This window comes from Rousettus aegyptiacus, unplaced genomic scaffold (assembly GCF_014176215.1).
Source record: "Rousettus aegyptiacus isolate mRouAeg1 unplaced genomic scaffold, mRouAeg1.p scaffold_m13_p_6, whole genome shotgun sequence".
Lineage (NCBI taxonomy): Eukaryota > Metazoa > Chordata > Mammalia > Chiroptera > Pteropodidae > Rousettus > Rousettus aegyptiacus.
Genome location: NW_023416309.1, coordinates 51,441,835 through 51,464,582, shown reverse-complemented (window position 1 = coordinate 51,464,582; position 22,748 = coordinate 51,441,835). Strand labels below are relative to the sequence as shown.

General features: G+C 40.3%; 1 protein-coding gene and 1 pseudogene across 1 annotated transcript in view; both read left to right on the top strand.

Moving 5' to 3' along the window:
* Nucleotides 1–599: 599 nt before the first annotated feature.
* On the top strand, nt 600–747 carry LOC118604358 (annotated as a pseudogene).
* An 8,627-nt stretch (nt 748–9,374) lies between these two features.
* The window catches only part of PDZD8 (PDZ domain containing 8), a 59,236-nt gene continuing 45,862 nt past the window's right edge, over nt 9,375–22,748 (top strand). Inside the window, exon 1 of the mRNA XM_016142511.2 lies at nt 9,375–10,491. Coding sequence (XP_015997997.2) covers nt 9,626–10,491 — 866 coding nt within the window. The 5' untranslated portion in view covers nt 9,375–9,625. The remainder of the gene's footprint in view (nt 10,492–22,748) is intronic.

Genomic DNA, 22,748 nt, shown 5'->3' with positions numbered 1-22,748 from the left:
TTTCCCTGAAACTATGCTATCAATCAAGAAATAATGAAGACATCTGCTTGCTCAGCATTTTGTTAGTTAATTGTGTCTTGACTGCTGCTTAGCCAAAGTGTGCAGAGTGTAGTCAAAATGAAGAGGCACAACTGAAGAACTCCTTTCTCCTGACATGTGGTGGGCAGTAGGGGACAATAAAGGCAAGAGGCATCACACACCTCCTCCACTCCAAATTGCCTTCTAAGGCCCCATTCATTCCACAAATTCTTTAGGGGTTAAGCAGACATCTTTGTTACATTGCAAATACCCCAAATGACCCATCAGTTGACCATGCAGGCAATTCCTTTCCATACTGTTCTTAGACGTGGGCAAGATAAGAAACGTCCTTGCCACAGAGGATATCATATAATCTCTCTCTCTCACACACACACACACACACACACATACATGCACATGCACACACATTAAAAAACATGTGTATGCCTCTGTCACTTGGGCCCTGGTGTTCAGCACTGGCATGGTGATACCCCAACCTAAACATCCACTCTGGGGACCAGCATAATCACAAAAGGAGTGCACATCGCGGCTGAGAAACAGACTATAATAGTGAACAATTCACACTTACCTGGTAGAGGAGATACCGTGATTATGAAGGTGGCTTTTTCCAAGGCAAGGTCACCCATCAACCCCTCTGGTTTCCCCAAATGTGGGAAACTCGACTGCATAATTTGTGGTTGTGGGGGACTGAGTTTGTGCTTTTGCCTAAAAAAAAGTTTATATTACTTGCAAATATATATGTAAATCTAGGCATAATGAGTGAAATGTGCTAATTATTTATTCTAACAACTAAGTTAAGAAAATGAATGCTAGATTTGGGAATAGTTTTATTTTTGTCAAAATATTTATTGAGTTAATTCCATTTTCAAAATGTCAAATAAAAACTATAGCTTTATTTAAACACTTTTTAAATAATTTTTTATTCATTATTATAATATCTACTTTGCTTTTTAATGTTCAGATTTTTCATGCTTTAAAAAAATTTTTCACACAATGCAATATATATGTGTGTCCATATATATATATATATATATATATGTGCCTTACTGCTAAATTGCACACCTGAAACTTACTGGATTTTGTTAACCAATGTCACCATAATAAACAAATAAATAAATAAATAAATAAATAAATAGATAGATAGATAAATAGATAAATAATTTTTCTTCTAAAATATTTCATTCTTATTTTTCATATTTATTTTCATTTATGTTTTTATGAAATATATTCAAATTTGATAATCTTTGAATATAATTAAATGTTCAATTTAATCCTTTAGATACTTATTGTCAATGGTATGTAAATTTTGATTATAATTACATAAAGAGTGATTTTTTTCTGGCATAAAAACATTAATTATTTGCACAGAATATAAGATAATTCATAAAATATGCCTTTATTTTATCACTCATCCAAATATTTCTGGGTCGTCAGTAGCACATGCACAATAATAATTCAATTCAGTTGTCTTTGACATTTTTCCAACGTTCAGTCATATAAAAACTATAGTTTTCCATTTTTAAATAATTTTGCCATTATGAAACCATACTTGTCAATGTGGAGGGAGAAGACAAAATCAATTTAATATCACCGTCAAGCCAGAGATGAGATGTCACCTCCAGGGAACATCCCCAAGCCCCCAAAACTACCAAACAGCTGAATGGACACAAAGCAGTGCCAGTATCACCGAGCCTTCATGTTCTACTGATTTCAACAGTGAGCGGATGAGAAAAATATCCATTTATTTTTGTCACTCTTGAATGTTCAGTCATTTAACAGGCAAATTCAGAGGATTGATTTCTTCTTCCTTTCTTTCCTCCATCTTTCTTTCTCCTCCTCTCTCTCCCCCCTTCCTTCCCTCCCATGCTCCCTTCTCTTCTCTCTCACCCTTTTTCTTCTAGCAAATACATATTACAGTCCTACAATGCACTAAGCACTGTGCTAGGTACTGAACAAAAAAGACAGGGCCTTGTCCATATGGAAATTATCATCCAGTAGGGAGACAGCAGATGAACATGAAATATTGAAAAGTACAACTACAGCACAAATGCCACGAAGGAGGGGTAGGGTGCCCTAGGAAAGCACGTACTGGGAAATCTGGCCCAGTCTCTGCGTATCAGTGAAGACTTCCCAGAGGAAGCAACACCTGAGCAGTAATCTGGGTGGCAGTAGGGGTTAACCAAACAAAGGTTCAGGAGAACATTCCAGACTGAGAGCCTTGAGAGGGGAGGGAGCCTGTGGGTTGAAGCCTGAAGATTCTGACTGGAGGCCAGTGAAGCTATATATATATATATATATATATATATATATATATCAAGGTTCCAGACCTTCTAGACCAGGAAGTGGGCAAATTGTGGCTCACCACCTAGTTTGGTAAAGAAAGTTTTATTGGCGCACAGCCACACTCATTTCATTACTTATCGCCCATGGCTGCTTTCAGCTACAATGGTAGAGTTAAATAGTTATGTTAGATACCTTATGGCCCCCAAGGGCTAAAATATTTACTCATCGCCCTTTACAGAAAACAGTTGCAGACCCCTGATCCAGACCATTGAGGTCAGGCTTTGTGAGCCTTTTGGGGATTGTGCCCTTTATCTTCACAGCCGTGGGAAGCCATCACAGTGTTTTAAGAGGGAAGGGGATAGGGAATAATAGGATCTGATTTTCATAAGGAACATTCAGGGGCCAAATATATACTTACATTTCTGGATGTCCCAGGCCAGGCTTCTGAAGACCCCTGGCTTTAACATCCACGGGAATGGGTTCTCAGTCCCCTCTTGGCTGTGGCAGGGGGCCCCATTATTTTCCCCCTACTTATATTAGCCAGACTTCTTTGGGAGCAAGTGACAGAAACACAATTTAAGACAACACAATACAGCAGCAAGGGAAAGTATTGGTTCACCTAGCCTGGAAGGGCAGTGGGGAGGCTCAGAGAATGCAAGAGCGAGCAAAGGAAAACAGAGCCCAGATCGCTTGAACCAGGGACTCACCAACTCAAGAACCTCCATTCACTCCTTATCTCAGCTCGACCCTGCTTAGCTTCCTGCACAAACAAGCTTTCTCCATGGGGGAACTCCAGATTTGTGTTCTCCCAAAGGTGGCCACCCCAGAAGAAGGAGAGAGTCTACTTTCTAAGGTCTGTCTGTTAGTCTCAGGGTTGGATTCTAATGAGCCCTGCTTGAGTCTTATGTCCACTCTCTCTAGAACAATCATTGTCACAAGGGTGCCCTAAATTGGCCAAACGTGGATCACATGCCTATCCTTGAGGCCAGGGGGATGGGGCCTGGAAATGAGAACCCAGGGAGCACAACGTAGAAGGCGGAGTTCACAAAAGAGAGGCACGACAGCAAACCAAAAAAAAAAAAAAAAAAAAATCCAAATAACAGAATAGGCCTGCTGTATGTGCCAGACTGGTACCCACAAGCTTTGAAGGGAAGGTCACCTCTGCTCTCATGACCAGAGCTGAGTGAACCAGAAATCAGTCCCAGAACAACCTGCAACACATATCACTTGGACACAGTATGGGCTGAGCAGAGTAACCCTGAAGCGACCCCATGTAAATGTCCGCTGGAAGCCACCCGCTGAGTGGCTGCGAGCTCAAGAATCAAACGTTCTCATTTGGAAACAGAATAAAAGGAGGGCTGTTTGCACTCAGATTGATATAGCCAACAACACTTAGAAATGTGTCCAGGTTTCCATGCAGCTCACTCTACATCCCAGGGTATAAATAGAAATGCACAGTTAACCTCCAGTCTGAAGAAAAGCCAGGCCTGTCTTTTCTTCTAAGGAATTTGCCTGTCTTGATCAGTACAATCTGATGCTCTGGAAATTTCTTCCTCTGCCTTTTAAAGAACTGTTTCTGCCATTGAGTTTCACACATCAAGAAATAAACTACTCTTCTAGCAAACCGCTCTTATAGTCAACATAAACATTCTCCCATTGAAAGAGAATTTGAACACTGTGTTAGGTGGCCATGGGACATTTAATCACAAGACTTTCTGCGGAGGAAGCCGAAGTGAAAGCTAAGTACAATGGAAATCATAACCTACTGGTAGTGGAGAAAGAGTCCCAGGTTCAAATCCTTGTTGGGGAAGATGGGCAAGTCACCTCTCCCCTCTTCTGGAAAGTGAAGTTTCAAAATCATGCACTCATTCTATAACGCTGTATGGCCGGAGCAGGAGGGTAGTGTGCCTGAAAGGTGAATGAAGTGGAAAGTGGCAGGTGAGGCCCCAGAGGCAACTTGGGCCAGGTCATTTGGCTTTTACCTGGCTTAAGAGTGGGAACTGCATTCATTTCTTGTGGCTGCTATAACAAATCACCACAAACGTAGTGGCTTAAAATAACACAGATTTAATTATCTTACTTTCCTGGAGGTCCCATGCCCAACCTCCAGCAGATCTCACTGGACTGAAAGCAAGGGGCTGGCAGAGCTGAGTTCCCTCCTGGATGCTCCAGGGAAGAAGCCATGTTTTTGCCTTCTCCAGCTGCTTAGAGGCTGCCTGCATTTCTCGCTCTTACTTCACATGCATCTTCAACCCAGCAATGGCGAGTCCAGTCTTTCTTACATCACATCGTTTCCATCTTCCCTTCTGCCTCCCTCCTCCTCATTTAAGGACACTCGTGGTTACATTGGGCACAGCTGGACAATCCAGGATAACGTCCCTATCTTAAGGTCAGCCGATTAGCAACCTTAATTCCCTCTGCAACATCGATTCCCCTCTGTCAGGTAACATACTCACAGGTTCCGGGGATTAAGATGCAGGCATCTGTGGGGGACCATTACTCTGCCTACCACAGGAACCACTGGTGTTTTGAGTAACATGACCAAACTCGTGCCTTAACATGGCCACTTTGGCTTCTGTGTTTGAACAGCCATCAGGGTGTCAGGGGCAGAAGCAGAGAGGCCAATCAAGAGACTACTCCAGTAATCCAGGGCCAAGATGGTGCTTGAACGAGGGTGGTGAATGTGGCAAGAAGTGGTCAAATTCCAAATGTATTTCAAAGGTAGAGCCAACAGGATTTGCTGACAGAGTGCGTGTGGGAGAGGAGCCTGAAGTGTAAGCAAAGGGCATGGTTTGCCACGCCAACGACTTTGGCCTGTATCCTAAGAGAACATTGCCCTAAAATGAGAGGTTTTGGAGTTAGAGCTTGTTCAAATCTCTGCTCCTTTACTTATTAATGTAGCGAACTCTGTAGGTTATTTATCTGCATCACGTCCGTTTCCTCATCCATAAAATGGAGATGGTAATACCGACCCCAAAGGGCAATCGTGAGCATGTAAATGCTTCTAAAGTGCTTAGCACGATGCTTCCCATTTATTATGCTCTTGATATATGATAGCCATCATTATTAATATGGCTGTGGGAAGCCATTGAAGAATTTTTAGCAACCAAGTGACAAGATCCGACTCGTACTGGAGTAAGATCACTCTAGGAACAGCGTGACTTGGACGGTGGGAGGAAAAGGGTTAAAATCATGCTCCTCCTTAAAAAAAACCTTTGGTGACTTTACAAAGACTACAAAATAGAAGCCAAACGTACCCTGATACTTCAACCTTACATAATTTGGCTCAATTCTATGTTATGGTCTTACCTCTATCTCTTCCTCTCTGCACTGACCTTATCGATACCACTCTCCAGCCATCCTGGTCTCAATTTCCCTAAACTCTGTTGGATTTCCAACTTCTGAACTTTGGCCACCTGATTAGAATGCCCTTCCAATTATCAAAGACCAATGCAAATTTCATTTGCGCCAAGAAGCTTCCCACCTTCCCCAGCCTGAAAATCCTTTGTCCCCCATTTAAGCTAGAATTCCCCATCTATGCTAATTCTCAATCCTCTCTCTGTCCTTGGAGAAGTTGCCCTACCCACCAGTAGCCCAGAATAGGCAAACTTGGACATAGATAATAAGATTAGTAGAGCTTATCTGGAGTTTCTCTTCCAGCACTAGAAATTGAAATAGCAAGTCACATTAGGCACCAGAAACACAAGACCCTCTATAGTTGAGTACAGAGCTAATAATGCCTTCCAAAGCTGCCTGCACGCTGAGGCTATGGGGAAGTAGGAACCAAGAGCCTTATGGAGGAAAATGGCACAGACTTGCAGAGAGATATAGAGACAAGTTAATGGGTGGGGAAGGGGCCTAGAAGGAATGAGAGAAACAGGCCTCTCACTCCCAGATTTCTGAGAGATCACCAGCTGAACATCTTGCAGCTGAGTTCCCAGAGATTCCCCAGTCTCCTTAACATAAATCCAATTTCAGTTAACTTAGCTTAAGGCAGTTTCTATTCCTAGCAATCAACTGTCCCTGCCCCCGAACCAGAAGGCTCTGGTCCCACAATACACTGAGTACTATCTCTTTCTATCAGTTATGTAGGTGTTTGTCTGCTTCCACCTGGACCTGCCACCTGCCCTATTCATTCAGTATCCGCAGAATTCGGCACATGCTGGATGCTCAAAAATAGTTGTTGAATTTGAATTCTGACAGTTCACAAAACAGTTTAATGTATTATTTTTAGGCAATCATTCTAAACTTCTCTATGTTTTCCCCATGCTTTGCTATATTTGCATTATTTTATATTACTATATTATTTTTATCAAGGTGGTTTTCACACTACTTACAAACTCTCCTTGTTCACATGCTTTGGCTTTCTCATCCTCTTTGGTGGTGACCAGGAAGGATTGGGAGTTTAGTGGCAGAAGCGATCCATGCCTCTCTCTAGTTGGTGAGAATGCTTGTCTTACATCTTCCTGTATTCAACAGCCTTTACCCTTGAAATGGATACTTCTCATGAAGGCTGTTGGGGCAGCTTAATTTCAATGATGTCATTTAAAACTCATTAAAAGGTCAGCAAGCAGACTAAGTACCTTCTTCCTTCAAATACCTACTTAGATTTTCAAGCTGGGGCCAAAAGTTCTCAGACTCTTGAATTTCTATGAACCAGCATTAATATTAAAAGGAAAAAAGGTTGCTGAATTTATATTCTCCCAGGGAATGTTATTAAAAATGATAAGCTTCTATTAACACAGCATCACCTCCTGCAATGCACAGGAATCTTCCAGCTCCAAATGACAATAGTGCTGAGGTAAAGAAACCCTGGGTTAGCTGAATGACCTAGTGAAAGGTAAAAGCAGCAAAGCCCCTAAGCTGGCAGACAATGGCTACCCCAGGCCTGAGAGGAGGGACGGGGTCAACACTCCCTGACATTTTGAGTTTTAAAGGGATGAGGCACACAAAATGCTTAATACTGTGCCTAGCACATAGTTCATTCTCTATAAATATTCCTATCATTATTGTAAGTGTTCAATTAATGTTGCCATTTTTAATACAAGGAAAGCATTTTATCTTCCCCAAAGCTGTTCTGAGCTCCTCCATGGATTTGGAGTGCAGCCCTCGGGAGACAAGTTTTGCTGTGGAATCAAATGGATTTCAAAGATTAAAGGTTCCCAGAGGTCATCTGAGGAATAAGGAAGAGGTGGGAGGAGAGGAAAAGGAGGCGCCTGTGAGATGGCGTGTGACACCGAGGACTCACTCTCATGAAGGCCACCTACTTTCCTTGTGGGCGAGGAGGTGGTTTAGGAATATTTTAAGATGCAGGAGGGCTTAGCATACAGTTTGAGGATTTTGTATCTCAGTAATATGAGGAATTATTTTTTTGCTCCACGCCTTCTCTAGCTTCCGTGACATTTTCTACATAAGTCTTATAAACAAGGCTTTGGGTGGAAATCGAGGAAGGATCTACATTTTCCATTTGGGGTAAAACAGTGTAGAACTGAGGTAGCATCACAGAAGCAGAGGCCAGAAGCCAGAGATAACTGCAAAACAGAAGTTGCCTGGAGCTCCCAGAAACCCCAGCAGGGCCTTGGACTTCCTTTGGATATGGAATGTAGGGTTTGAGCCTCGTTCCTCAGCAGGTACCTGTCTTACATCTCTGGAGTAAAGAAGCCATCTGGTCTTACACCTGGGCCTGAGTGAGATGAGATGGGCCTGGTTCCCACGTTCTGCACCTGTTCCAGCTTGGTCAGAATGGGGCCAAACTGTTTTTGTTCCAGAAGACTCAAGACAAACACTGGCTTGAAGATCTTCAAGGGCTAGAGAGGAGCCCTGGCCTTGCTCCTCAGGGCCAGCTGGGACTGGTCTGACTTTTAGGTATGGAATCTCTGACACTTGCAGGTCTAGAAGGAGAACTGTTGTGGCGTCTATGTAATTGGAGCCACATAACATTTATGATGTAACAACCAAGCAGTCAGAGGGCATGAGGAATAACAACGTTGCTGGGCAACCTGGCTTCATTAACTCTATGGCTTTGGTCAAGGTGCTACCCTGTGTAAAATCTCTTGAAATCTTTTCTGACTCCCTTCCCCAGTTCCTCCTTCCTGTGCATCAGGGAACTGATAAGATCCCTTCCAACTCTAGCAATCTTGGTGTCATGGTACAGAGAAGTGACCAAGGGCTTAGGGTTCATGCCAGACAAATCAGGCTCCATCATGTCACCCAGGCAACTTTCTTAGCGTTGGGTGTGCCAGGGTTTGCATCTGTAAAATGGGTGGGGGCAAGCAATAACTGCCTCATAGATGGACTAAAGATGGTAATACACATGGGGCTTAACCCTCTGCAAGAGCCTGACAGTGAGCCACTGTTCATTTTCCAATCATCTGACAAATTCATCTCATTCATCTTTCCTGTCCCAGCTCTTTTACTTACTTACTTCTCATTTAAATTTCGACTATCCACTTAGGTGCTAAATCTTATATCTTTTTTCTCTCTCCCTCCTTCTCAGGGCCCACCCTCTCCAGACGCAGAAAAGCATCTGATGGTCAAATTGATGGTCAGCGATGAAGGTCTCAGAGACAGTCCTCTCTTGTCTTCGGCTTAGGAAGTCTCCAAACGGCCAGTTCAGATCCTCTGCAGCGCTGCCCTGCAAGGAAAGCCTCCGCTAGCCCATCTCTCAGGGTCGCTAGTCAAAGAAGCACACTGCAGCAGAGGTAACCCACAGGGACCACGGCCGCTGAGGCGGGATGGGAGCACTAGTAGATAATGGGATGACCAGGATCAAAAAACATGCCACTCCATCTGCGCCGGGCCTTCTTATCCTCCAACTGGCGGCCCCGGTTATCCGCTCCTGTTTCGACAGCTGCTCCAGAAGTGACAGCCACGTGGATCGCGGGGAATGGAGTGTGGGCGCGGGGGGCGGGGCTGGAAGGGAGCCGGAGACGGGAAAAAGGACCCGCGTACGCGCGCCCTGGCGCCGGCTGCCAAGCGACGCCGCCGGGAGCGAGCACGCTCCTGACGTCACGCGCCGTTCGTCCAATGAGCGGAGGCCGGAGGGAGCCGCCGTCCCGCCCCCTCCCGCCCCCGCCGACACGGCAGCCGCCTCCCGGAGCGTCTGAGGAGCCGCGGGGCCGCCGCAGGCTCGGGCGTCGCAGGGCGCCGGCCGGAGGCGCGGGACCAGGCCCTGGGAGCCGCTCGCCCGATCCCGCCGCCCGATGTCCTCAAGATGGAGGCAGCGGGGGCGGCGGCGTGAAGCAAGCGGCGCTGTGGGCGCGGGAGCCGTGGCCCGCGCGGCCGTGGCGGAGGCGGCGGCGGTATGGGGCTGCTGCTCATGATCCTGGCGTCGGCCGTGCTGGGCTCCTTCCTCACCCTCCTAACCCAGTTCTTGCTGCTTTACCGCAAACAGCCCGAGCCGCCGCCGGACGAGGCCGCCCGCGCGGGCGACGGCTTCCGCTTCATCAAGCCGGTGCCGGGCCTGGCCCTCAGGGAGTACCTCTATGGCGCCGGCGGGGCTGAGGAGCCCTCGGGCGGGCCCCCCGAGGGCGGCGCGACCGCGACCCCGGAGACCCCCGCCCCGCCGACGCGGGAGACCTGCTACTTCCTCAACGCCACCATCCTGTTCCTGTTCCGGGAGCTGCGGGACACCGCGCTGGCCCGCCGCTGGGTCACCAAGAAGATCAAGGTGGAGTTCGAGGAGCTGCTGCAGACCAAGACGGCCGGGCGCCTGCTGGAGGGGCTGAGCCTGCGGGACGTGTTCCTGGGCGAGACGGTGCCCTTCATCAAGACCATCCGGCTCGTCCGGCCCGTGGTGCCCTCGGCCAGCGGGGAGTCCGACGGCCCCGAGGGGGAGGCGCTGCCCGCCACCTCGCCCGAGGAGCTGGCCTTCGAGGCCGAGGTGGAGTACAACGGGGGCTTCCACCTGGCCATCGACGTGGACTTGGTCTTCGGCAAGTCCGCCTACCTGTTCGTCAAGTTGTCCCGAGTGGTGGGGAGGCTGCGCTTCGTCCTCACGCGCGTGCCCTTCACCCACTGGTTCTTCTCCTTCGTGGAGGACCCGCTGATCGACTTCGAGGTGCGGTCCCAGTTCGAAGGGCGGCCCATGCCCCAGCTCACCTCCATCATCGTCAACCAGCTCAAGAAAATCATCAAGCGCAAGCACACCCTCCCGAGTTACAAGATCAGGTGAGAGGCGGGTGGGGGCGAGGTATCCCATAGGTGCGGGGAATCTGGGCCCCCCGGGAGGCTGCCGCCTTTGGCGTGGGAGGGACAAAGGCTTCTCCCCGGCCCCTGCCTTTCTAGGGATCTTCCCAACTCTGGACAGGGCCCGGGACAAGGGCCAGGAGTGCACACCCCTGCTCCCGAAGGGCGTTAATGTGAGCTAGAAAGCCTTCGGCACGCTCTCGGGCACGCAGGCTGCTGTGAGCATGGTGGAAGCGGCATGCCCAAAATAGAAGGGAAATCCACCCTCATCCCCAGGGTCCTCTCTGGGGCTGTTGAGAAACTCTTCCTCTACGTGGTTGCTACACTGAGAGCACTCTGCAGCATCACCCTGGCCACGTTGAGAAATTGTTCCTGGAGACAAAGTACAGGCAGGAAGAATGTGCTGGTAAGCCCAGGGCCGTTAGGTTTTGCAACTGCAGGTCATTTTTGCTATGACAACTTTCAGGAAGAGATAGTGTCTGTTGTAAAGGAATACTTTTCCATGGCAGGTTGGAAAGGAGCTGGGAGCCCGTGCATACTGTAGTTCTCTGTACATTTTATGTCAATGTCATCTGCCCTTTCAGCGCACGTCGGTTAGCACAGACCTGCCCAGACTCTGGCCCTCATGTGCCAACTCTCTGTGGCTGTAAGTTGTTCACACAGTACCTGAAATCACCCTGCAGGTAGAATTTTAATGATAGGTAGTGATTTTAACTTTTTAAAGCCCTCTTTAAAAGTTTAATTTTATGTGATGTGCTGTTTGATTCATTTGCAAGTGTTTTTTGCTTTTTTGTTTTTTGTTTTAAATATAGAAGAAGTGGAAGAAGAAAGGAAGTTTTGTAAAACCGGACTTGGGTCTGGGGAAGGCTTGTTGTTATTGGAGTGGAAATGGTCAGACATGGCTATTCTAAAACATGAATTTTTAATATCACCTTCAGCCTTACTTTGTGTTCATTAAAATGTTTGACCTTTTTGGTTTTGTCCTTTAATTATAAAATTATATCAATCTGGTATTTGCCTTTTCTAGTGCTCTTTAGTGGAAGTCGCCTATTTCTGGATCACTAATTTTCTATCACAGTCTCAAGCATCAGTGACCCAGATAATCCAGAAATATTTTATGTTTGGATTTGGGATGGATTACTGACTTGTGTATGTGGCAGATTTACCTTACTAATTATGTTTCGTTTAAGCCAATAGCCCAGAGTGACAGCTTAAAACTTTCAGGTGGCAGGAGAAATTTGCTTTAGAATGGAAATGCTTCCATAGATTTATTTGCAGAGAATAGTGGACTGGTTGTTCACTGTGTTCGATTTCCTGTTCTGTGAAGTAGGACATACTTTATGAAACCAGTTCTTTAAGCTCTGGAATTTAAGTGACTAGATTATAAATGAGTTCTAGTAAGCAGTGAGAGAGTTATAGCAGCATACTGCTAAGAAAGTCATGTGAAAAGTTGTTACAGATTTTAATAGTCTGTGGCAACTTCGATTCTGCTATTTTCTGGGTAAATTTCAGATAATAACATTTGACTGAGTTGTTATTATTTGGGGGTTATTTGCAGAGCAGCCAGTGGCAGTGTGGTTGCATATCATTTTGAGAGGTTTTTATTTTTATTTTTTATTATTTTTTTTAATGCAGACTTGGAATTCAGTTAAATCTGAAGGATATTATGAATAGGAGTTATGGAGCCAGTAATAGGTTTATTGCTTTGAAGAAACTTTATCATCTGTATCATCAAATAGCATCACCATTTAAAATATAGCAAAATTGCTTTTATTTACTATATCCAAAAGGATTTTTAAAAAACAGCTTGTGCTTGGGTTAGTATGGTATTTTGACTTTTAAACCTTAAGCATTAAATGGTCACTTTCAGAAATGTACACATTTATGGTTTTTATATTAGAAGGCATTTCAGTAGTCAACCAATAAATACTGCACAGAATGTATTGCTCAATCTGCAAATATTTATTATACAACCACTATGTGTTTAGTGTTCTAGGTGCTGGGGCTTCCATACTGAACAACCTTAATCCTTGCAGAGTTTAGAGCTTAGTGAGAATCGAGTTAGCTATCTTTAACAATATTTAAACTACAAAGTGATTGATGGGATTGAAGTTACTAAGAAGCTGATTTTAGTTTAGTAAAAGAAAATAACAAGTGAGATGATGAAAATGACTGATTTAAGAAAGGATTGAGTTTTCTTGTCTGTGTAGCTGTTCAACCAGAAGTGTTTTAAACTACTAAAGTGGCTTGGATTCAAGTTTCAGCTAAGAGAATGAACTAAGACACTTTAAAGACGTATCACAATTCTCCTAATGAGAATTAAAGCAGCTAATATTTAGCCTTTAAAGGAATAGTGCTCAGAGTGGTTAAAGTCACACAGCTGTCAAATTGTGAAATCCAGCTCTTAATAAAGCCAGGCTGCCTTTTTCTTAAACTTTTTCTTCAACTGCATTGTTCTTAGGGGATTAAATCTTTGGTTACTGACCCACATAGCATTTCTTTTTTAATACAGTAGATTTGTTTCCGAATGGAAGGTCTTGCTAGTTTATCCTTTTTAGCCATCTAATCTACTTAGTAGAGCTAAAGCAGTAAAGAAAATTGTATCGAGTCTTCCTATCCTTTGGCACTTATGTAACAGGAGTATCTTGCCAATTAACATTGTTGTCGCTTCTTCCCTCCTTTATTTATTTTACCTTTTCATGTCGCTCAAGTGAAGGTGGCTCATCAGGACTGTCAGTTCCTGATGTTTCTTCTAGAGAGGCGAAGAAGCTCAGGTGGGTGCTTTCTAAGGACCCAGCTGATTGACACTTCATTTTACCCAACTAACAGTTTGTAAAGCATTATAATATTTTTAAAATGAGCTTTAATATGTATATATTTTCTACATATTATCATTTTAACTTTAATAATAGAATTCTAAATTCTGCCACCTCAATGTTAGTTGTTTATTTTTCTTGAAATGTAGTATTTTTTAAAAAATTAACCCCAAAATTAGTCTTCAAGAGAAAAATCACCGCTAATGTTCTTGACTACATGGAGAATCCATCGTGAAAGCTGAGTATAATAAATAGTCCTGGGGAGTTTAGGGTCTGGAAGTTGAATATTTAAGGTTCTGACGGAGGCTTCTGCTCCTAGGGTTTTGCTCTGTAGCCAGCACTGGTAGCATACGGTAAGGCTAAACTCAGTTTGCAAGTACTTTTATTTGGCCTGCACTGTGTTTTTTTTGTTAGTTTGTTTTTTATTGCCAACATTTAAAAATGGAAGATTTTGCATAATTTGGATTTCTGGCTTCTCTTAGGAAAAATTGGAAGACTTTGTATCACCAGGGCTGCATTCTGTAGCAATAATAGGATGGGGAGATGGAGTCCAGTAACACCTGCATGAAGTCCTTGTATGTAGTTTATAGTTCCCACTTACTTGCTACACTTAACTAATGGTAGTTGCCTGACCTGCCTTCATGTGAATTTGAGACCCTTACTTAATGGGGAACATTATTGTTTCTAATCAGTAAAAATGGGAATTAATAGCTAGATAGTAGAGAATGATAATTTTTACCCCTTTTAATAAAAGCATTATATCTTTAAAAGGACTTTCATTGAGCAATTTTATTTTATAAAAGACATGGTGAATTTTTTTTAATTCAACCAGAATTTTTTTTTAAATCTCTTGAAACATTTTCTATTTCTCTGTAGTATAGTGATAGTAAAGTAGATAATGGCTGCTTTTCACTTCTCTTGTCTACAAGTACAGGGGCGAGCATCTACTTATTGACATTATTTGAATTTCATGAATAAGGAACAAATATTTGGAGGAAATGTCACTTTTCAAGTTTATGGAATGTATTCTGAAAATGACTATTTTTATAGTAACTGTTTTTTTACTCCTGAAAAATGTGCTAATATATATTTGTGGAAATTTTCAAATATTCTCGGTAACTAGAAATTGAGGAGGGCCACTGTCCCCACTAAAGGCAGGGACAGGACTATATTTAGTTAGAGCTTTTTTCATCTTTGTGTTTATCTATATCTTCTCTAAACACCATTAATTTCAGAGAACTAAATTAGGCATGGTCTGGAAAGCCTCTTATTTTATTAATGTGGTTTGCAATTGAGTTATTTCTTCCTTGGTCTTCTGAGATGAGGAGGAAAAACATTTAATGTTAATTATCGCTTTTTTATTTTACTGATTATATGAAGTAAAGGTGGTTTTTATCCATGTCTTAAAAATTTTTAAAGTAAATTTGCTGCAAGCTGACAAAATTATTTGTAAAGTTAAGTGTAATATACTGTATGTGTTGACTTTTGCATACTTTTCTTTCTATATATGGACAGCTTTTAAAAGATATCTTTACTTGGGCTAGAATATACTTTTAAAAAGTTACTACAATTCCTTAGTGATTGTAGGAATCATAGTTTTGTTTGCTAATGTTAGGAAACCTAACTAATCTTTGATACTTTGGGAGACCAGAGACAAGAACATTAGTGTTATCACTCTAGCTATTCTGGAGTAATGATGTAGTAGCTAACTTTTTATCTGTTGTGCTTTCTCTCATGTTTTTTGAAAGTAATTTATTTTCAATAACTGCTTCCTCAAGACTACCAATACTTAGCGTTGGGGTGGGTAATGTGAAGGTGATAAAAATGGTTGTAACGTAGTTCATGATGTCAAGGCAGTTAGCCTTTCTGGGGAAAACAAACAACAATCAAAGCTCATTGTAATGACATCTGGATATATTTAAGACCTTAGGTTTATGAGGAACAAGAAGAGAGATCAGTATCTTTGCTAAGGCAAACACCTAGTTATTGTGTGTTGTATAATATTTTGTGACTTTAAGTTCCCTAAATATATATACTAAAATATACTCCAGTTTAGTTCTGGTTTTACTTTTGCAAGATGAGTTTTCTTAAAACTACTGTGAATTATTGTGATTTAGGCATTTAAAAAACTTGATAGAAAATAATGGATTGATAAATCTTTGCTCTAGAAATTTGATTTGCACATTGAAAGGAGAAGCGTAATTATAAGACTTAGATTCTAATCAGTAATGTACAGGTCTGTTGGCTTTCTGGGGAAGCCCCAGTTTGCTCCTGGAAATAGCCAAGCAGATCATCATAAAGTTGATTGTGTTGGAGGAGCATGCCTAATCAAATAGTTAATTTTGATTTACAAATGTTACTAATGATCTATTAGATGATGCAGAGGCAGATAATAAAGTCAGTTTGCTAGCTATATGCCAGGTATTGTGTGGGCAGTTCCATACACTTGCTATCTAACTTACTAGTTAAAACTGTTGTGTGTGGGAGAGGTTGGTATCTCATTTTTGCAGATATGGAAACTTGAGACTTAGTGGTTGGTGTTAGTGACTTTCTGAAATTCTTTTTAAAAAATTCCTGGACTCCTAAAGTCTATTCTGTGTTATTTCTGCAGAGATAAACCAACTGTTACTCTAAGCCAGAGGTTTGCAAACAAATCAGTATTAGGCCCATAAATTTAGAATTGTTTTTACATTTATGGCTTACATGTAAAGTTGTTCAAAAAAGGAAAAAGAAGACTGCAACAGACCATACACACCCATAGATTCTAAAATATTTACTATCTGGACCTTTTTTTTTTTTTTTTTTTTTTAAAAATTTTTTTAATCCCTACTCTAAACTCTTAAAAAAAAACCTAAAAAGCAAAACTCTATGCTTAAATGCCTACTAAAAAAGGGAACACATATGCATATATGTCAAAAGGTACTTTCAGACCTTTTTTTTTGAGGGTTCTGTCTTTTTGGGAAGCTAATGAAAACTGCATACTCTGCAGAAAAATGCATAAACAAGTTTTCATTCAATTTCATGAAATTTATAGTCCAGTCAAAATCTGTCTAGGGTCCATAGACTCCAGTTTGGATAGTAAACACAGACAGAAGGATGCAACTTTGTTGCCATAAATACAACTAAAACTAACATGCTAAAATAAACATTAAACACTTCATAATTTTACACAAGAAAGTGCAACCTCTCTCCCTTTTAAGATTCCTTATAGCAGGCGGAGACATTTTGAATCAGTCGTTCAATAAGAACATCTGACGTTTCAAGTTAGAGTTTCTATCACTAAATACCTTGTTTAGAAGTTAAATACTGACCCAACATTTCTTCTCATCACATGCTCCAGTTTCACAGAACAATGTCACCAGGAAAACAAGTGCTAGAAAATCCCTTTATTCCTTCCTAGAGTCACAGGCCCTAGCCCCACTTTTGGCACGGCATCAGAGCACATCACGCTTCACTGGAAAGTCATAAAGCAACCACCTGGTTATTAGAAGTTTTACAGAGTAGTTCAAAATCTCTCTTACCACATCGCTAAGACTGGCATAAAACCACATACTTACTGTATTTGTACTAGGGAAGAATGAAGGATAAGTGTTAATTATTTACCTTCAGGTGAGTACAACAGCAGGTGCTAAAGAGAAACTGCCAGTACGAGGGAATGATTTCATTCTTTTGAGTTGAGGGTACAGAGAAGCACTTGAGTTGTCTTCCAGGAGACAGCACTATACTGAGCCAGAGACCTTGGGCAAAGGGTCTTATCTTCCCTTAGTCTCATTGTCCATATCTGTAAAATGGAAGTGGGAATAATACTTAATTAGATGTAATAAATGTGACATATGACACCTACTGAATAAATGTATCTTTCCTTTAGTAACCAATTGAAAATACACATTTATTGATTATCCTACATTTGTCAGACATTCTACTAAGATATATGTCAGACATTTGCTAGGTGACACATTTAAATTTTCTCCCTTTCAAATGAGTGATAAGCTCATTATAAACATTCAGTAAGAAACTATGAAATATCAAAATGAAAATTCTCCTGTAATATCTTTAAAGAAAACTATTAAATTTGAGGATGATTCTTCCATATTTTTTTCTAAATGCATTCTAATTTATACAAAAAGGGTCATAGTTGGTATTATTAGTAGCTTGCCTTTTATTTCTTTTTGCTTTCTGTATCTTAGGTTTTCTAAATATACCTACTTCATTGTTTTAACAGATGCTTAGAATTAGGTTGATCAGATGTACCATAAGTTAACTGATTCCTTGTTTTATTTTTTTTTGTCATTCAGGTTCTCACTGATATAAATAATGGAACTGTAAACATTTTTTACCTACATCTTTGTATAGATACTAGATTTTTTTTTGAAGTTTTTTAGTCGTTTTTCTTCTTTTTTTGGCTAGTTTTTTGCAGATATTCAAGTAGTGTTTAGGATCATAAAGAAGTTAAAAATCTACTCTCCCTTTTAATTTTGTAATCCTGAAAATTTTAAGTTTGAGATGTGCGCTTAACTATATGCTGAAACACATATGTACAGGCCTCATTTCTTGGGGAAGTGCCTCTCACCCTCCCCTCTCCCTTTCTCTATCTCCCACTCTCTTTCTCCTTCATAATAAAGTGGGAGAGTATAATATAAATGTGACCCTACAAATTGGTTCGTATGTGTAATGTGGACATGCCTCCAGGCAGTGTGTATGGGTGTAACTCATTCACTGCTTTACTCCACTCCTGGCCATTCTCTCTAGCTCTGGAGTTGTTTTCTATAACTCTTCCTCTCACTTGGTCTGTTCTGGCCTTCTGTCTGTTCTCACACTCCAAGCATGTGCCCATCGCAAGGCCTTTGCCTGTTGTTCTTCAGGAGTGTTTTTCCCACAGAGAGCTAAGGAGTTCACCCCATCGCTTTTCAGGTCCCTGCTTAAATATCACCTTTCGACTATCCTATATAAAAAGCACATCAGTCCTTTAAATGCCTGAATTTATTTTGTACAAACTTTTTATCAGTGTGTGTGTGTATGTATGTACGTGTGTGTTTGCGTGGCTGTATACAGAAACTGCCCAAATCCTAAGTGTATGCTTGATAAATTTTCACAAAGTGAATTCAGTCATGTAACTGAAATGCTGAGATTTTGAATTAAAGAATACCTGTATTCTTTAAATATAAAGAATACTTAAACTATATGGAACTTACTTTAACCTTTTTTTTTTTAAATGGTTGAAGGTTGTCAGAAACACAGGTTGGTGATATTTAATCCAATCTCATTGTAAAATCAGTATTGAAGAAGAGTGCTCCTCCCCCTAAACACACACACACACACAGGAATTATGCTGATTGATTTCTCAGCATTTCACAGTGTTGACTTCAGGTCCTCTGAGGCACCTTATGAACATCTCTCCCCCTCTCATTTCCACATACAAGCAGAAACAAAGCAAATGTGTTTGCAAGACACTCCAGAAACCTTGGTTTTTAATTCCACATTCTTAGGAAAGGACAACATTGATAAATTGTAGGTTATACTTTCCTTGGACTGATATAGAATAACAATAAAATTTATTTGCACTGGTTGGGCATAATTACCAATTGTGTGAAATCAGCAGAGTGCTTTGGAACATGTATTTCTTTCTTCTCTAATCAGCACATTGGGTATTCATACCCATGAATTCTTCATCTATTACAGGGAGAGCAGAGCTTGATGATACGGTGGATGGAATACTGAAATGTCTGTTCTTTGATTTGCATTACATTGGTAAAAGAGCTATAAAGTTTCCCACTCTCTAGCATAATTAGTTCTTAATAGTTTGTACTTAAAAACAAAAATGCTGTGATTAGCACAGCGAAAATATTTTAGTTGGGTTTATTCTTTTGTAATAAGTACCTGCTTTGTTTACTAGGTTTCTCGGTAAGGTACAAGCCAGTTAAACAGGTATTTGTGACCTTAAGGATGTTTAGAAATGGTGTTTCTCCTAGGATCAACTCCATATCCTACCTATATAATCTGCAGTTATAAGTAACATATTCTTTTTGCTGTAAAATCTTAAGTAGCAATAGTAAGGAGATATAATTTCTGTTTGGTAGCTGGCTACAAGAATTGATATTTTGAAAAATGACTGTATTCTGTTCTTAGAACAATTATGCAGATATCCATATCTACTACATAGTGCACCTCGTGTTTGTGTTGTATGTCAACTTGCACACAATAGTCTCATGAATACTAGATTAAACTCATACTCATCACTAAGGATCATCGTGATTGCTGACTACACAGTCTTGCTACCTTAGTCATTTGGTCAGGCACGTAAATAATTCAGAACTTTTAGTTCTGTGAAACTCGCTGTGGCTGAAGTAAGAGCCATTCTATTATAACCAATTTCATTGTCAGATAATTATTTTTATAATACATTGAAAATCTTATTTTATTCTCACCATTACTAGGTATAAGATTATTTTCTGTAAAATATGAGACAGGTGATATCTGGTCTATTTTAATATTTGGAAAGGTTATTAGTTCTCAGCATTTAACTTTAGATTTTAATGAGGACTAGAATTGCAAACTCTTGACATGAAAGAATTTAAAATATGTTCATAGCAAAATATGTCTTTTTTTTTTTTTAAACTAATGCTGGAGTGGTGGATAATTTGAATTCAGTTCAAATATTTAGATTCATAAAGTAGGAGAAAATTTGTGACAGTGTCAGTTCGTAGTAAAGCACATTAATACAACTTATCTAAATTATAGGCTATTTTTTAGTCAATTGCTTACTTAAAATATTTGAATAAATTACAAAATATTTTAATTTTTTAATACTGTGAAGTTAGAATTTCGACTCAGTTATTCCGAGATTCATGTCAGTCAACAAGCATTATTAGACCAGACTCTATGGTAATAATGGTGGAGTCTTGGGTATACTCTGTGCTTTTAAGGTTTTTCTTGAAAGTAATTCAGCCTTTTGCCCTGAAACAGTAGGATTACATGATGAGGAATTTCTGAAATTACTGCTGATTTGTTGATTTAGTATATTCTTGGGCAAATCGTGCAACTTGTTATTTTTGAGACTGAAATAAAAATCTAAAAATCAAATTCTTAGAGAAAAGAATTATGTAAATATGAGGCTTTATTCATTTCTCTGTTATTTTTGCATAGGTCTAAATTAATGTAGGGATTTTTCTCATATACAAGTACAAATCATCTAAAAAATATTTTCATCTAATAAGTTCCATCTTCAGGTAATTGCGAACTAAGAGAAGGAAAGAGACACAATATTAAAATCATTTATACTTCAGAAGAAGCTTTGTACTTTTATCTGGCTAGAAAAAAATGAGAAAGCTGGACAGTTAAAATATTAACTCTTTTCTCATTTCTCTTGTTCAGATCTTTTGTTATTTCTTATTTCATATCTGGAATGGACCTTTTTGTCTGTTTGATACATTTAAGTGGCTTGAGAAGACCAGACCTCTGTATTATATACTTTATTGTTCATGTCTTACCATAGTAGGGAGGTAATGATTTTGCCTTAAGATATTTTCTCTTCCCCCATCCACTAGACTTCAGAAAGGATCAATTTACTCAGTAAATGTTTGATATCATCTTTGTCCAGGAAACTATGCACTACAAAGAAAATTAGTGCTAAAAGGGAATAAATAAGTCTTTCCTTTAGATTTTTAAAAATCTAATAGGGAGAAACAGTGTACTTAAAGTAAGACAATAGGTTACAACTTAAAACTTTAGAAGAATTGCCATAACTAAGGGTCGTTACTTACTATCTATCTACCCTCAGTGGTTTTCAAAGTGTAAAGTATGGTTTGGGGATTCTTTTGGATCTGCATGGAGGTAGGGTGGAGGGTATCTACCAAGTTGAAACTATTCTCATAGTAATACAAAAATGTTATTTGCCTTTTTCCACTTTCATTGTCTTACATGAGACAGAATGTCATACAGTGGAGTTTTCCAAGAGTTTCACAATGTGATGACATTATCACCCTGATGGCTAATGGAATGTGAGTTTGTGTATCCTTATGTTTATAAATGTTGATTTTAATTTCTAATGTCATTTTAAATATAAATAGAATTCTAATTTACATATCAGTAGATATAACCCACATAGGCAACAGCTCTTTGAAGTCCAAATCATTTCTAAAAATATAAAGGGATCCTGTGAACAGAATTTTTGAGAACTGTTGGTCTAACCTAAAGTTTGCTTTTTATTTATTTGTTTTTTTACCATATGTAAAGAAGGTGCCCTATTGCCTCACTTTCCTAGTCAGCTTTAATAAATATTAGCTACATACATTATTTTCAGTCGATTTATAGTATTGCTTGTACACCCTGCTGTTGCGAGGAGCGCAGGGTTGATTGGATCTGTTGACTGTACCATTTACTATGTGATCACAGACAGCCACACATGAACTTTTTCCTGAGTTTCTCCATATGTGAAATAAAACTTATAAGGCTGTACATTGTTGTGAGTCATGAGAATCAAGGATGTATATGAAAATATGTAATTTACAGACATGCTAGAAAGATAGTAATTTTTATCTTCTCCTATTTAAAGGCATGTTTTGGGGGTGGTTAAAAAGAAATTGAAGGAGTTTGGATTTGAGGACAGTTCTCAGGGTTCCGTTCCCCCCACTTATTTTTTTTAAAGCTTTTTGAAAGATGAGATTTTTAATTTAATTAGTCATAGGCTATGGTAAGGGACCCTCATATTATGGGTTGTGATGAACAGAAAAAGATATGAGATTTATCAGACACTGTCAAGAGAATTAGTTTGTTTCCCTGTGCAACTCATCTCATTTGATACTTTATCTCTGGTGCACAGGATATCCGTTAACATTGACTTGCCTTTGAGTCACCAGCTATTGAGTTCTATTATGAGGGACCTGCAGCCTCTAGTATCACTTTTGTTCAGTATATATAGAAAACCACTTCACAAAATTGTGAAGCATTGTTGATACTGATTATTCTGTGCACAGTTAGGAATTTGGATTAATGTGATCATTTATTAGGTAGGGGGTATATGGAAGAGTTGGGGGGCATAGTAACAATATTTGTTTTCCTTGTTCTTATTAGTATCATAACTATTTTGGAGTATTCCCTAGGAGTACAGAAATTAAAACAATTTTCCCAAGTATGAACTTTGTCAGCATAGCGCACACAAAGGAATTCTATAAATAGAACAGTTCTCCATGGGTTTCCATAGGTCAGTTTCTTAATATATTCCATTTAATATAAGCCTTGGGTATAAAGCTTAATGACACAGAGGTAGAAAGGTGATTTCTAGGGTAGGGAGGCATACTGCCTTTTGTTAATTTGTTTCCGTGCACTTGCAAGTTGATATCCTCACAAAGGACACAATTTTTAAAGAATCTGCTAATGTGACTGAAATCATGGCCATGTGGAATCTAAAGTCTGAGGAAGACTAAC